Here is a 16,363-nt window from a genome sequence, read left to right as displayed (position 1 = left end):
GAATGATGAGGGGAGTTACGATATCGAAGAGGTTGTGAATGTTGCATTTAATTATAGCGAAAGTGATAACTCATGTTTGCACACGAAACACGAAGGGTTTTCACAATTAATACTTTTCATTTATTCCTAATCCACGTGGCAGAATGGTGGCCCTGGATTTATACCCTTTGAAAACGCATCCCAGCCGCGAGTCAGAAAGCAGCTTTGTTTTGTTAAGTTGACTAGTTAATGCCCGTGCCTGAAGGCACGGATTTCATAAAGAGACATCCTCGATGACATAATTTTAAATAACACATGCATTTATAGTAATGGAAAAGGAAATTTGAGAAGGAGACAACTTGAAAAGTGTAACTGGTGCTAAAAAATTAACAACTTATTTAGTGATGAAGAGTAATTTACAAATGAAGAATGAGACAACATAATACTCCTTATGATGACGTGGTTTAGGGTATCACATTGTGTTTTCCAGGCAATCTTCAGCAAGATGTTGGACAAACTACTACACTTTTGCTGCTAACTTGATTACATGTTATTACCAAAAATAAATAGTACTTAAAATGTATAAAAATGTTATGTGCAAATCAGAAATATGCATATAGGCAGTGAGACATTAAAACAAAATGTCTACGCACACAATAACTGTCAAGTATACCCCCCACATCTTAATTAAGATCCACCAATTGTGAAGTAAACATGAATTAGACGTCACCCCCAACTAATTGACCACATAACATTCACTATGATAGAGACAGATAAAAGCTCCTTTAATAGAATTATCCACATCAAGGATCTTTGTTTTGTTAGTTCATATAGCAGGCATCAAAATCAATATCACATAAACACAACATGTCATAAACCCACATAAACACAAAGTTTCCTTCATTTTTTTTTCTGTGGATGAGGAGAGCAATGACACTTGACCATAATTCTAGTGTCGGATTAAAGCCTTAAACTTCATGTAGAAAATTCTATATGGTTTACTAATTTCCCCAGTCCTCACTAAGAATAATCTTATAAGAGAAATATTAGACTAAACATTCCCCGAGAATCTCGGGGCTAGCAAATATATGAACAAAAACTAAGTTAAATTAAGATGCAATCATCGGCGAAGCCTTTGCTTTCACAAATATAATGAAAGCCTAATATCCGCTTAGTTAATAACACATGTAAACACACACTTCCGATTTAAGGTTGAAAAGATTGTTGAAGTAAAGGGCAAAACAATAGCATAATACAACCTACACTTATTGGTACGTAGATAATAATTCATTCAAGTGCATGTAAAAATTCCAAAATATACACACATAGCACCATTTAGAAAAAGAACATTAAACCATGAACAATTAACTACAAAAACCATTATATCATGCAATATTTTAATGGGGGAGAAATAAGCTTTTCTTTTTTTTCGCATTGGAGAACTTGAGGGTGAAGAACTTTGGAGAACGAAGGGATGTTTCCAAATCGTTTATTTTTTCGGCACATAATTTTCTCTTTGTCCAACTGAGAATGAGAATGAAGGGTTTACCCTTTATTTTAACAATTAAGACCTCTAATTAACTGCTAACATGAGCGGCAGGGTGACCCTCGATTTATACCCAATTAGATTGATTCCCAGCCATTTGTAATAAAGCAACCCTGTCACAAAATAAGAATTAATGAATAAGGTATACCTCTACTTCAATCACCTTGTGCACTTCAACTTGGTACAACATACTTTTCGGAGGAATCACAAAATAAGAATTAACTTCAACCAACCAAAAAGCGAAAAACTTAAATAAAAAGGAAAGAAGAAAGAGACGAACTAAATTTGCCCTAAAGTCTTTAATAGAACTGAAATTCAATGAAAAGGGATTTTCCACAAAGTTAAAAATGGGGTTTCATCATCAGACGAAGGACCAAGCATCAACAAAGAAGGGTAGAAGAAATTGAGTTTCAATAACCAAAAAGAAAAAGATTCTTCGGTGCTATCAATGTAACATGAAATGTAATCAATGTAAATCTGGAACAAATGAATAAAATTGTTCAAAAAAACTCACGGTCTGCAAAAGCTAAAAAACGGACCCAACAACAAAAAGAGTTGATTACAATTACTTTTTTCTCAACTTGACCATTTGAGTTTGAATGCAACTGAAATTGGGAATTTTTCAAGTAGTAATTCTCTAGAGACAAATAGATACATCATTGTCGCCACCTTCAAAACCCTTGGCCAGTCCATACCCGGCGTAATTAATGAACCCCTTAGAGTACCGCATTATAGAAGAAGTAAACTATAGATTAAAGATGTGTGGAGTTAAGACAGCTGCTAAGCAATTATTTTCTAGCATGTGTGGTGCTAAGACATGGAGCTTAAAGTTCTAGCATTGCAGAACTCCTATATCCACAGTGATTACACCAAGCCAACCAAATCTAACAATATAAGAGAAAATGCACTATACTACAAACCAGAAAATTGAATTTTAGCCAGAAAAAACAGGTGGCTACTTTAATAATTCTCTTTCTAGATATTAATCTGGGAGAAAAAATAGAATGACCATGGAATAATCATTCCATATTGATCTTAAGCAATCCATATAAATCATTACAACATGAAATTTACGACGTCAATGATAGCAGTGGAGTAGTAGTGTAGTACCATAACTGGAGCATGGAGATCTATTTGGTAAAGATTTGCAACACTTCAAAAACTTTTTGCAAAGTGATGTGTTGGACTTCGCCACACCAAGAGAGCCACCTTTCACAGATTTACAATGACCTTGGCCTGAAAGAAGCAAGAAAAGAGAGTGACTAAATGATAGGTATAGTAGATACTGCTAAACCAATTAACCCAAATACCGAAACAATGAGAATACCTTGGAAATTTAAAATTAAAGAATTGAGGTTGAAAAAGTGGCATTGATTGATTAACCTAATATAATAACAATAAAAGAAAGAAATGAAACGAAGAAGTTTCTTAACACTTAAACACCAGCAGATTCTATCTCAAGTTCTCAACAATCAACATGTTCTTTAATGGGGTTTACACCCCCCACATTTCCCAACTACACCTCTCTATGATCTAGAGCAAATCTAAATCAACAATGTAATTGACAAATTTACATATACAAATATCGTATGATTCTATCTCATTTGAAAAACTCTTGACACATACAAATGGTGAATGAACTAAAAAAAACGAACAATAATCGGATAACACTATCTTCACAACCCAACTTATTTCTGCTAGACTAAATGAAAGGGGGAGCTAAGGCGATGCTTTATCTAAATATAGAAAAGAATCAACGAAATATGCCCAATCCAATTGAAGGCAAACACAAATACAAACACATAGATAGAGAACTCAAACCAACTGCCGCAAAGCGTAATATATCATGTGTGTTTGAATGCAATGTACAGGTTGTTGAATGACTTACTCAAAAAATTCCCAAGTGAGCTTATTAGCAGGGGTCGTCATGGTAGCAGAGGTTGATAGGTATGGTATCAATGGTGGAGCAGGATCAAATGTTTCCCACTTTGTAGTCACCACTACTCCCCCACCGTAGATTGATTTCGTGGACAACGGGCATTGCTTTTTGTTGGTGTTGACTGCACTTGATTTCTACCAGCTGAATTCCTCTCATCAGTTAGCTTCGGGGTTTGAGGACCTCCATTGCTACTTGGCATGGAATTCCGAATCTTGAGCAAGTCAAGTGTTTCTACATACTTCTGCACTCTCTTAACCTTCAATATCCACAATAGTACAATTATCATTTAGGTGGTAACAAAAATATATAATATAATATAAGAACAAACCAAAGTTTGATTCCATCGGTTTATAGGCATTGAAAATACCTGCATTCTCCTCTGCAATTTCACATCTCCATCGACCATTATTGCATCCAATTTAACCAATTGGTTCATCAACAATTCAATCAGATTCAAAACATCAGTCTCTTTGACTTTACCCCCTTTGGTGATCACAGATTCCAAAGCAGAAACCTACCCAATCGTATTCAAAAAATTACAGACAATACACACTTAATAGTTGTAAAAAAAATAGTAATATAAATATACCTGGCCAGCAAGCTTATCAACTTTCAAACTGATTTCTGAAACAAACTTAGCTGCCTTTTCCATCTTCGCCGTCTTGCACATTTTCAAGATACCGTATATATAACAATCGTCCAATCTTGATAGTCGAATTGAGAGAGAACGCAAGAGAGTTTAAGCTATGAAGTTTGTTGAGAACAGCGGATGACCCTCTTCTTGTCCTCAGTGAGAATGAAGAGTGAACACTGACCTTTGTTTTTCTTTCTCAATTCAAGAACATACTATCATGTTGGGGGAGAGAGAACGAAAGGTTTTTTCCAAGGTTTCCGCCAATTAATATCCCATTTAATTGAATTTTCACCAAGGGTTAGCACACGAAGGGTTTTCACAATTAAGACCTTTAATTAATTAATTAATTCCTAATCCAACATGGCAGCATTAAGACCTTTTCCACGTGTCTTGAGTCTTGACCCTTGATTTATACCCCCTGAAATCGAATCCCAGCCGCGAGTCAGAAAACAGCCCTGTTTTGTTAAGTTGATACCACGGTGAGTTAGAAATACTTCTATATGGCATGACCAATAAATAATGAACCACGATGCATTGTATCCCCCCCCCCCCCCCCCCCGGGGAAAAAGAACATTCAAAGGTTTCTTTAAAAGGTCAAATATCACCGAGGAAAGGGGTGTCATGCCAATGTAAGATCCCTCAATCTCTACCGATTTTGTACACAAATATCTAATCTTATGGTGACACTTCTGAAACATCTCACTGAGATGGTGATCAAGATAATATGAAAACCATATGTAATAAATGCTACTAAATAAAGGAGTGGAGCCCAATAGGGGATGTCACTTAATAATAAAAATAAATTAGCTTATAAAACCTAAAAATTTATGCCGGAGGTAATTATGCCCGGTTCAAGGGGTGTACCAATGATAAATTCAATTGTAGTAATAAATCATCAGCGTTATGTTAGTCGGTGAATATATTGTAAGAAACAGAAAGCAAATCCCATTTCCAACGTTTTTTTTTTAAATCAAATAGCCAATTCAAAAGAAATATAACCTTGTTTGTGGTACCGCTGTCAACACCTCCATCATCGGGCTCAAAATCTGCATCATCGGGGTAGTCTTCTGGAAAACAAAGGAAAGAAGAAAAGATAACTGAAATAGTTACACCAACGAAACAAATGTATTCTATATAATATAATGAATGGTGATGATTGTAACTCAGTAAAAATAAATGGTGCCAGCATAAATGGCGTGAACCACATTCAGCTCTTCCTATTCTAACATGTGTGAAATCTGTAAACCTATTAAAAAGGAAGATAACTTCCAAAAAAATGTATTATCTTCTTCATCGTCGTCATCTTCGTCTTCATAATAATCACCATCAGCATTTCCACTCTTTGATTTCTTTGGAACATTCTTTTTAAATGAGACTGGCCTCAATAGCGTCTTCAAATTGGAAGTGGTGGACCGATTAACTTCTCTATGATGAAAAGAATCACTCTGGTCATCACCATCTTGCTCATAATAATCATCAGACAACATCTCCTCAGCAGGCACATCAGCCGGACTCCTTTGTACATCATCACCATCTTTCTCACAATCCCCCAATTCTAACCTACTGTTCATATCATCCAAAGAGTTATTATCTTGGACCCTTCATCACTTATAATCGAGAATCCAAATTCTTCGATTCCCGACTGATCGGTCATTTGCTTCCCGTGGGTTGTACATAGGTTGACAATCTTTCCAAAATAAAGAACCCCACCTCCCAACCATATTTGTTCTAACTCGAACCACAGAATGTCACCTCTACTTTCCTCAAAGATCATCAATCCTGTTGAACATCCTTCTCACTCAAACTCCCATTCACATATTCATTCCCTAATACATTACGAACACCAAAATCCTCTCCTTCCTCATCATCCATAATAGTGTTTATATCTATTCCATTTGTAAAATTCTGAAAGAAAGCCATCCTTATTCACTATCTTGTACAATACAAATAAACACTTCAGTTTTTCCCACCCTATTGAAAAGAATGTCAAAAAGGTGTTTCAACTTCCCATATCTTTTTTCAAGGAAGACCCCTAGTTGGTTATGGACATGCCTCCCCACATCCACTAAACTACTCCTGATATTGTTCCTTCCTTTCCCCCTTTATCTCAACCAAGTTCTAGACCCAAATCCAGAAGTCCCACAACCACTATACAAAAGCATGCCAAATTTTACCCCAATCCTCTCAGGTACACACAAAGCTTCTGATTTCCTAGCGAAGCCACACCAATTAAGACCAAAGAGCGTCTTACTGATGGGAATCCTCATAACTCCTAGTTCTTGTTCTAACATTCGTAAGGTTAATAAATGAACAAAACTACGTTTTGGTAAAATTATGACATACTTTACGTGCTGCTCAAACCTTTTGAAACCACTTGTACTATAAGGAATTTTAGTTTGTTTCTTTTGGTCACATGACCTATGTATATAACAAACACAATACACCCTTTCTCCTGGTGTCTCATATTGTAATTAGAATACAAAAATATGGAGGAGAAGCGTGCTATATAGTAAAAGTTACAAAGAAAAAGATCTAATGAAACCAATAAAACCAGCAGAAAACAGCTAACCTTGCAGCCTTCTCCACTGTGCGGCGTCACGCATCACTTTTAGCTCAGCCTAGAGCATCCAATAAATTGTCAAACAAAATAATTAAACTAAAGAACGGAAGAACATAACAATATATACTTTAAAGGGATCTTGCATTTGATGATAAGGTGCTATAGGCCCTACTTCCATCGCTTTAGTTTTAATTTTTAAAGAATATTTAATATAAGTAACACCACTTCCCTCACAGACCATCTAAAGATTTCTCATTTGAGATTATATACATTTTATAAGCCCACGAACTGCTTTCAAGTATGTACTATGGTGGAAAACATAACTCATGAAATATTGAAAAAAGAAAAGAACAAAAATAGGAAACCTCTGTAAAGGAAAGACAACTTCCAAGTGAAAGTAAAAAGAGCAAGTGAATGGCAATTCTTCAGCATATAAAGAAGAACAAAGAGAGCATGCATGAAGAAAATATAACCTTAAATTCCTCTTGCTCCTCCTTTAGGCTAATTTTGTCATCCATTGCTTTTCGCTAAGACAAATAACCAAAAAAATGAAAATAACAGCGCATCAGGGCAAAAAAATACAGCATAATACTTCAGGTTTGGCCAAAGCCAAAAATATGACTAATAAATTATACTGTTTATAACAGTCCTGCAACAGCACTCCCTTCATTTCATATTTGCATTTGAGCACAGAAACCCAAATGTCAATTGTTACAATCATCACGTATTACAGAATAAAAGAAAATCGGACATACTTAGCAGATACAGATATAGATTAAGCGCTTTGCAAAAGTGATGAAATCAAAAAGTATATAGTTCACTAATTCAATTTTGACACGTATAGAATAGAGAGCCAAACCCAATATAGTCGGGAATAGAGAGCGTGAGAAGAGAAAATTTTATGGGATAGGAAACTCTTGAGGTGTGTGAAAGGGGATAGGGAGCGAAGGCGTTTCTTTCATAATTCTCACTTTCTCTCAGTGGCGAGGGATTGGGCAGACCCTTGATTTATCCAAAGGGTTTATTGGAAAAGAGAAAGGTTATTGGAACCAAATTAATTGCCCTTAGTTATCGTCATTAATAGCGAAGGGAGAACCAAGGGGTTTTCACTATGAAGGGGTTTCACAATTAAGACATTTCATTAATTCCTAATCCACATGGCAGAAAGCTGGTCCTCAATTTATACCCCGATTTATACCCCTGAAAACAAATCCTAGCGGCGAGTCAGGAAACAACCTTGTTTTGTTAAGTTGATATATGGGTGATAAGTGTCCTTTTAAGACGGTGGGTAGCAAGGACGTGCAGGAATGTTACACACATGGTGGGGTATGGTTAAGAAAACCATGTGTATAACATTCCTGCACGTCCAAAGACTAAGAGAATAGAAACAGAGAACAACGAAGTGAGCATACCCAGGAAGAAGAAATGAACTTGAATCTTCTTGAGTGGCAAAAAGGAAATGACGAAGATTTGGTGTTTACAAAAGAACTTCCGAATTCTAAGCGTAAGCTTAGCTTGTTATAGCTTGACTGCCACGTACATTTACTTCATGTCCTTCCCTCTCTTTAAACTTCATGAATGGCTGATACACAGAAACATTAATAGTAATATAATATCAACAACAAATAAACGGAAGATACAGAGTATCTCAATACTTGCACAAAAGCTAAAACAATATATGCATTGAAAAAACTCGAATATTGAAAATAAACTACATTGGAAATTCTTCTAACACCATCAACACAGTATTAATGTCTACGTGAATATCATGGTTCTCATAGCAGTAAGCTAAAGGTTTTATAACCAAGAAAGAACGTACAGGGCTGACTTCAAGAAACCACCATTTTTGTTTGCAACGAACAGTGCAGAAGCTATGCCTTGACTAAGAATGAAAAGGTTTCTACCTGATAAAGATTGATTACATAAAATAAATTGAGTTAGTAAAGAAATCTACTCTTGGCATAAGTAAACAATTGGATTAGTACAATCACTTATACATACAAAGCTTGTGTACACAACGTAGAAAACTTTAGTAGTCAATAGGCCTCCAATGCTATGAAACAAAGCTTAAACCAAATTGCTTCATTTATGGCTGCAAAAGGAGGGTGTGCACATAGCTATCAAGCATAGAACAATACAATATAGGTTTCAAATTTCAAAACAAAGACATTACCTATGAGGTCAATATCATTATTTAAAGGGGTAAAATGATATATTTTTAATAATTAAGTAAGACTGTGTATACCGGTACGTAAAAAATAAAATATTACTCCAATTTTTACCAAATTATAACAGCTCGGAACAAATGAACATGATGATCAAAGAACAATCGACCATGCATATCCACCATATCCACCGCAATTTAATTCTTAAATGTAACTTCAGTCAAAAAAAATTTAGGCAAGGTCAATGGATATCAAGGTCATAAAATAGGATGAGCTTTCAAAAGAATCAAACTTAACAACATTATGACATAAGAGTAAACCTATTCCCAATAAAAATCTGACCAAGTGGAAAATCTGAAACAAATTATCATACTATTTTGTAGAGAAACACATTTCAAATAGGCCAATCCCGCTTTTAAATTACTATAACTCACTTCAGAGATGAGTGATTGGAGTCAAGTGCATAATTCATGAACATATGTTCACGGGTATATCCCTTTTTTTATGGTGGGGGTGGGGGTGGGAGTTGAATCACATGTTTATCAAAAATCAATGCTCAAGGTAACAACCAAACCGTTAAGTGGTCGAAAAGGGAAAACATCTTATCACAGATCCTCCAATCAGAAAGGAAAAAGTAAGAAACTTAAAACGGTGCATACAAATGAAAAAAATTCCCACGTATTACTTACCAATGCTACTTCATAGGGTGCTCTAATGGAGACTTAAGACCTCCTCAATTAAAGTATCATCAAGAAGAAACCTTCTGTCAAGGTCCCTTAGCTCACTGAGAGGAATAAAATTCCAAAATCCCCAATCAGGATGTTTTGCACTAAATTGGTGTTGTGTCTCTGCATGAAGAGTAAGATTCAATTTATAAAACATAGACATGCTATATATTATCCTAAACTGAAATAAGTTATACAAAAAGCACACATAGAGTAATATTCAAAGCTCTTCTCACGCTTAACCGATCATTCATTTGATGAACAACTGAGAAACTAAACCCAGCATATCTACTCCAACCATTAGGCTGACCATATGAATTTGCAACATCTAGGAACACTGACAAAAAATGATCCACTTGGATAAACCAGCACCCGCCTATCCAAAAACACGCAATGATCAAGAATTTTTTTTAAAAAGAAGTGGTAAATTATATTATATACAACATATATATCTACTCTACTATACTGGAAAAGTGATCGATATATAAGCTTACCATGGATAACCACCAGCTGTAAAAACTCAAGAATAATAGCACTCGGATTTTATAAAATTATAATGACATTTTATTATAATTTGCATGAACATATGTGAAATAATTGTTGTAGTTTTTTTTGTTGCTATATATACTTGTAAATATACATTTTTAGTAAAATTAGCATACATATAGTAATAAGCTATATTGCATGGGTAGTTCATATTTTCTGCCATGTCTCGTGTTGCCGTGTTTGACACCATGTCAGCGTGTCCGACGTGGACACACGATCCAGATATGACACCTACAATTTTACAATAAGAGGTGTAGGATAATGTATCTTTTATAAGATATGACCCACAACAATATAAAATATTATAATTGAGATTGTGTAACTGTAGAATTTAACTTATATTTTCAATGATTTTATTGCCAAATAGTTTTTCTAATAAAAAAAATAAAAATAAAAATAAATATTAGCTGTGTCCATGTATCTACTTTTTAGACCATACTGTGTTCAAATCTCCGTACCAGCGTCCAAATTGGACACTCGTACCTGTACCCATGCAATAGCTTAATGACTTGATATTGGACACAATAAGAATAGGATTATATTTTAGTAAACACTTTTGTCGTTATATTCTAGCACACATCTCCTAATGTTAATATTGAGTAGATGTGTATGTTCGATAGTGTGTAATGTACAAAGTCAGGAGTTGTGTTCATTGTCAAATAAAATTTAATTATAAAAATAAAAATAATAATAATAAAAGAAAGAAAGAAAGATAAGACGTCCAACCACAAAGCTTTTACATCTCTTATCAAATGTTGTAGAATGACTATAAATGAAGAAGCACGCTGAAAGAAGCAACATGATCAACAAACTGAAAGAATCAATTGTAGGCATATTATCACTACGTATGTGTGCTGTGACACGAATTGCTTCCAATTTTTTTTTTTTTGTTTTTGAAATAGTAATTGATGGTATTGGTATAAATGAATCCTCATAAAATCTGTAGGGAGAACAATAGCTACAAATAGAATAAATCAATGAGTTTACCATAGTTCATAGTTAAGAAGGTGGTTAATCGATTTCCTACAGACTAAAGAAAGAGTGTACAAACCTTTGATTTCGCGAAAGCTTCTTAGTTGGAGTAGGGTAGTCTAACCGGTCTGAGATAGGAAAAAACAAATATAAGATCAAAAAGTGGAGATTGCTTACCAGGCGACACTATTTATGAAGAACTATCGTGGCGTAGGCTTAAGTGAAGAAGACAACAACTTGAATCTTTGAGGCATGAGAAAGAATATACAGTGGAAGAAGCAGTTTGGAGAAAGCGAAGAAGCGAAGAGTTATTTTTCTAATTGTGAGACGGCAATTAGAAACAAAAAGGTTTTTTTTTTTGTTTAATTAAAAGTACTTGAGGTTAACCCAAATTTGAAATAGAGAAGCACGTTGAAGGAAGCGACATGATCAACAAACTGAAAGAATGAAAAAAAAAAAATGAATCACTACGTAATTACGTATGTGTGCTGTGACACGAATTGCTTCCATTTTTTTTTTTTTTTTTTTTTCCCCTAAAATAGTAATTGATGGTATTGGTATAAATGAATCCTCATAAAATCTATAGGGAGAAACAATAGCTACAAATAGAATAAATCAATGAGTTTACCATAGTTCATAGTTAATAAGGTGGTTAATCAATTTCCTACAGACTAAAAAAAGAGTGTACAAACCTTTGATTTCGCGAAAGCTTCTCAGTTGGAGTAGGGTAATCTAACCGATCTGAGATAGGAAAAAACAAATATAAGATCAGAAAGTGAAGAACTATCGTGGCGCAGGCTTAAGTGAATAAGACAACAACTTGAATCTTTGAGGCATGAGAAAGAATATACAGTGGAAGAAGCAGTTTGGAGAAGGCGGAGAAGCAAAGAGTTATTTTTCTAATCGTGAGACGGCAATTAGAAACGAAAAGGCTTTTTTTGTTTAATTGAACTATTAGAAACAATATATGGAAAAGAAGAAAGGGCGAAGTGGGTGTCTGATATTTGATTGAGCTATAGGCGTTTGGTAATTCGCTATAATAGAAATGATTCACCAAGCAATGTAAATTATTTCATGAGCGAAAGGGGCGCTGGAATTAAACTTCAAGAATCAAATAAGGGCATTATATCCACTAAACAGTAAGAAATATACTCAATCAAGAAGTCATATAGAGCATTTTCTACACACAGCATCATTGCACCAAGCATTACGCTAGCAAAAGTTTAAATGTTTCAGTATGTGTACGTATGCAAAGCTTTATAATCCCACAAATAACCATAAAGCTATTTTTTGCACAAAATAAAGCAGTCAAGCAGGAAAAAAAATCTGAAAAATGACCAAAAAGAAAATAATATACATATAATACTACACTTTGATTCCATATATCCATCCAATTTCAGCTTCTAAGACAATTCAATAGGGCTGAGTGTCTAATTAGTTCTTGACCAACTAAGTTATACATACAGAATACAGAGAAACACCAATCCAACATTCTACTGTCAAAGAATGAGAAGTTTAAAGAGAAATACTAACTTCAAAAGCACTCCATTAGAAGAGTTGAAAACTATGAAGCAATAGCCCATCCAACAAAAACAGTGCAACCGCAAGTTGAGCTATAAAAACAAACTAATTAGTGGTCGCACAATCTCAAGTAATATAATCAAGTAGTCGAATAAAAATCAGAAAATCTAGCCAATTCGTTTTCAAAGTACTTTATTTATTTTTTCTTCTGCTAACCTTATTAACATTGTGCCAAACACCAAATAGTTGAACTAAATCAATGAATGCAATGGACACAGAAGCAAAGAAGTTCTTATCGAATACTGGAGAATCATACCTTCGCTTTTGTTGATTGGTAATTTGAAAGAATACATATTATCTGTTTTTCACCACTTGAATTGTGAAAAGATTAGAAAAATTGAGAAATCCCTAGTTTAAATATGATAAAAGACAATTTGAAGAAGAAGAAGAAGAAACTTAAAAAGCGTTAATACCTGTGAAATTAGACCAAACATGAGAAGTTTGAGAGCTGCGTCAGAGAGTTTAGAGAGCATGAGAGATGAGAGCGGTGGGAACATAATGGGTTTAGAGAGGGTTGAGTTTAGATCATCTCAGGAGATGAAGAGCTTTCTCTTTGTTCGGTTTCTCTTTGCCCGAAAGTGAAAACCAAGGGTTTTGCATTCCGAAGGGTTTTAACAATTAATACTTTTAATTATTCCTAATCCACGTGGTAGAATGGAAACCCTCGATTTATACTTGCTGAAATCAAATCCCAGCCGCGAGTCAGAAAAACGAGCTGTTTTGTTAAGTTGATAATACAATTTTGCATTAAATAACCCAAATGAAAACGTTTTATTGATTAATTTTTGCATTATAGATTATTGATTTAAGTTTGCATTAAAGGCTGAGAAGAGATCAATGCAAATCCCCACGCACATCAAACACAGATCCCCACAAAATCTCCACCACCCTCTGTCTATCTATTTTGTTTTGTTATAATAGATAGATATACCCTCACCAATCTATTGCAGAGACTCCAGTTTTTTCTAAACTCTATTACTAATTACGAAAAAGTATGATATAAATAAGAAAACAATCCCATCTAGAGTTTCACAGTCTCTAACTTTTCCTAAACACTATAGCTAATTACGAAAAAACAATCTCATCTAGAATTTAACAGAGTCTCCAGCTTTTCCTAAACAATATAGCTAATTGCCTAATTACGAAAAAATATGAGATAAAAAACTAAATTGCTAAAAACAATAGTTTCCACCAAAAATGATTCTCATAATAAAACCCTTTGGATTTAATGCGTCATCCACTGTGGGATTTAAACATTTATTCATACTTAAGGATTCCAAAAATTACAATTCCAGCTACAATAATTACGACATATTCCAATTAAATTAATGAATTTATAATTTTTGAACACTATAATGTAATTTCCAATTTTATAAAATACACATACACACACACACACACACACACACACACACACACACACACACATAACGAGATTCAGTTAAAGTGGATGTTGGGCTTAAATAAATTATATACCACACCAAAACAAATTACATGTTCAAAATTAAATTATATAAAAAATAACATCACAAAATATATAATAGAAAATGAAAAAAAAAATAAATAATAAAAATGGCAAACCAATAATGACAAATATTTTAAAATATATGCAACACTACATGAAACTAACGTCAAAGAACAATTAACAGGAACCGAAAACTGGATGCAAAAGCATCATACTAACCTTAAATAATATTTAACAAGAAATCGGAAACTGGATGCAAATACAAACATTAAACTAATCTTAAAAAGTAATTAATAGAAAATTGAAATATGGATACAACTGCATTAAACTAACCTCAATGAATAATTAACAGAAAATCAAAACTTGGATGCAAATATATCAAACTAACATAAAAAAATATAAAAAAAATAAATAATTTTCAAGATATCGGAAACTAGATGCAAATGCATTAAACTAACCCTCAAATATTAAATTAACGGGAAATCGGAAACTGGATGCAACTGAATTGAACTAACATCAAAGAAAAATAAATTATAAATTGGAAATATGATTCAAATGCGTGAAACTAATCTTAAAGAATAATTAACGGAAAATCGGAAACCAGATGCAACTGCACTGAACTAATCTCAAAAAATAAACTAGATACAAATGCATTGAATAAGCTCAAGAAATAATTAACGGAAAATTGGAAACTGGATGCAAATTCATTGAACTAACCTCAAACAATCAATAATTAACGAAAAATCAGAAACTAGATGGAAATGCAACCTTATCAAATAATAAACGAGAAATCAGAAACTGGATGCCAATGCATTAAACTAATCTCAAAAAATAATTAACGGAAAATCGGAAACTAGATGCAAATGCATTGAATTGACCTCAAAGAACAATTAATAGGAAATTGAAAATTGGATACAAATGTATTGAACTAACCACAAATAATAATTAACGAGAAATCGGAAACTGAATGCAACTGCATTGAACTAACCTCAAAAAATAAATAACGGGAATCGGAAATTGGATTCAAATGTATTGAACTAACCTCAAAATATAAATAATGGAAAATCATAAGCTTGATGCAAATGCATTGAGCTAACCTCAAAACATAATTGGATTATATGTTGTAGGAATGTCTCCATAAATATAGTTTTGCATTTAAAATGGTATTTATCTATCTCTTTTCGTATATATGGTTGATAACTACTCATTGCCATTCAAGTAGTTTCAATATGAACTTCGCCTTATTAGCTAGGCAATCTCACAAAACTTCAATCAAACTGTTATTATTAAACAACAAAATAAAGTTGAAAGGTTTTATCAAAGGTGAGTTCTTTGTTTTTTTTTAATAGAGAGTGAGATTTTTACGTTATAAGAAATTTGGATGAGTGATTAATATAATATTAATATATAATAGTTCTACATAGTTGCAAATATTTTTCAGAATAATTAATATAACAACACCCGTTCGTAGATAATCTTTGAAGATTCCACATAGTGAGTCATGCATAATTTAAAGAATAATTAACGGGAAATCGGGAACTGGGTATTCTTTGATGATCCCACATAGTAAAGCAAACATAATTTATTTGTATGTCATGTTTGCAAGGACACTACAGATGAATCAGTAGAAGTTGGTATTACACACCACATTGGATAATTAAAAAAAAATCGAAAACTGAATTCAAATACATAACTGAGCTCAAAAAGTAATTAACGGAAAATCGGAAACTTTATGCAAATGCAATAAACTAAACTCAAAAAGTAATTAACTAGAAATCGAAAACTAAATGCAATTGCATTAAACTAATGTTATAAAATAACTAACAGAAAATTAGAAATTTGATGCAAATCCTTGAAAAAAATTTAACGATAAATCAGAAGCAGTATGCAAATGCATCAAACAAATATCAAATAATAATTAACAGAAAACCGAAAACTAGATGTAAATGCATTGAACTAACCTCAAAAAATAATTAACATAAAATCAAAAACAGAATGCAACTGCATTGAACTAACCTCATAGAATAATTGGTGGGAAATCAGAAACTAAATGCAAATGCATGGAAATAATTTCAAAAAATAGTTAACGGGAAATCAGAAACCAGATATGTAATTGCATCGAACTAACCTCAAAACATAAATAATCATAAACTAGATGCAAATGTATTGAACTAACATTTATTAACAGGAAATCGAAAACTTGATGCAAATGCAATGACCTAATCTCAAAGACTAATTAATGAAACATCAA

The 16,363-nt window shown here is 33.4% G+C and overlaps 1 protein-coding gene and 1 long non-coding RNA gene across 10 annotated transcripts; both read right to left on the bottom strand.

Moving 5' to 3' along the window:
* Positions 1-1,244: 1,244 nt before the first annotated feature.
* On the bottom strand, positions 1,245-7,674 carry LOC147494354 (BAG family molecular chaperone regulator 3-like). 9 transcript variants are annotated; one of them, XM_086568618.1, is made up of 9 exons: positions 7,518-7,659; positions 7,132-7,185; positions 6,668-6,716; positions 5,098-5,162; positions 4,054-4,553; positions 3,832-3,978; positions 3,414-3,720; positions 2,636-2,761; positions 1,245-1,638 (listed from the first exon to the last, which is right to left on the bottom strand). In XM_086568618.1, the coding sequence occupies exons 5-7, from the start codon at positions 4,132-4,134 to the stop codon at positions 3,526-3,528; spliced, it is 423 nt and encodes a 140-aa protein (XP_086424744.1). In that variant the 5' UTR covers positions 4,135-4,553; positions 5,098-5,162; positions 6,668-6,716; positions 7,132-7,185; positions 7,518-7,659; the 3' UTR covers positions 1,245-1,638; positions 2,636-2,761; positions 3,414-3,525. The 9 variants fall into 9 exon arrangements, with proteins under 9 accessions (XP_086424744.1, XP_086424740.1, XP_086424745.1 ...); XM_086568614.1 differs by having other exon boundaries at positions 5,098-5,165; positions 7,132-7,674; XM_086568615.1 differs by lacking the exon at positions 1,245-1,638 and having other exon boundaries at positions 2,458-2,761; positions 5,098-5,165; positions 7,518-7,672.
* Positions 7,675-11,611: 3,937 nt separating this feature from the next.
* Positions 11,612-12,897, bottom strand: LOC147494353 (uncharacterized). Its single transcript, XR_015197374.1, has 2 exons — positions 12,600-12,897; positions 11,612-11,807 (listed from the first exon to the last, which is right to left on the bottom strand). It is a non-coding gene; the product is annotated as an uncharacterized LOC147494353 (long non-coding RNA).
* Between the last annotated feature and the right edge of the window lie 3,466 nt (positions 12,898-16,363).

This window comes from Coptis chinensis, chromosome 6, assembly GCF_015680905.1.
Source record: "Coptis chinensis isolate HL-2020 chromosome 6, ASM1568090v1, whole genome shotgun sequence".
NCBI lineage: Eukaryota > Viridiplantae > Streptophyta > Magnoliopsida > Ranunculales > Ranunculaceae > Coptis > Coptis chinensis.
The sequence above is the reverse complement of the archived record's forward strand: the minus strand, read 5'-3'. Positions and strand labels throughout refer to the sequence as shown.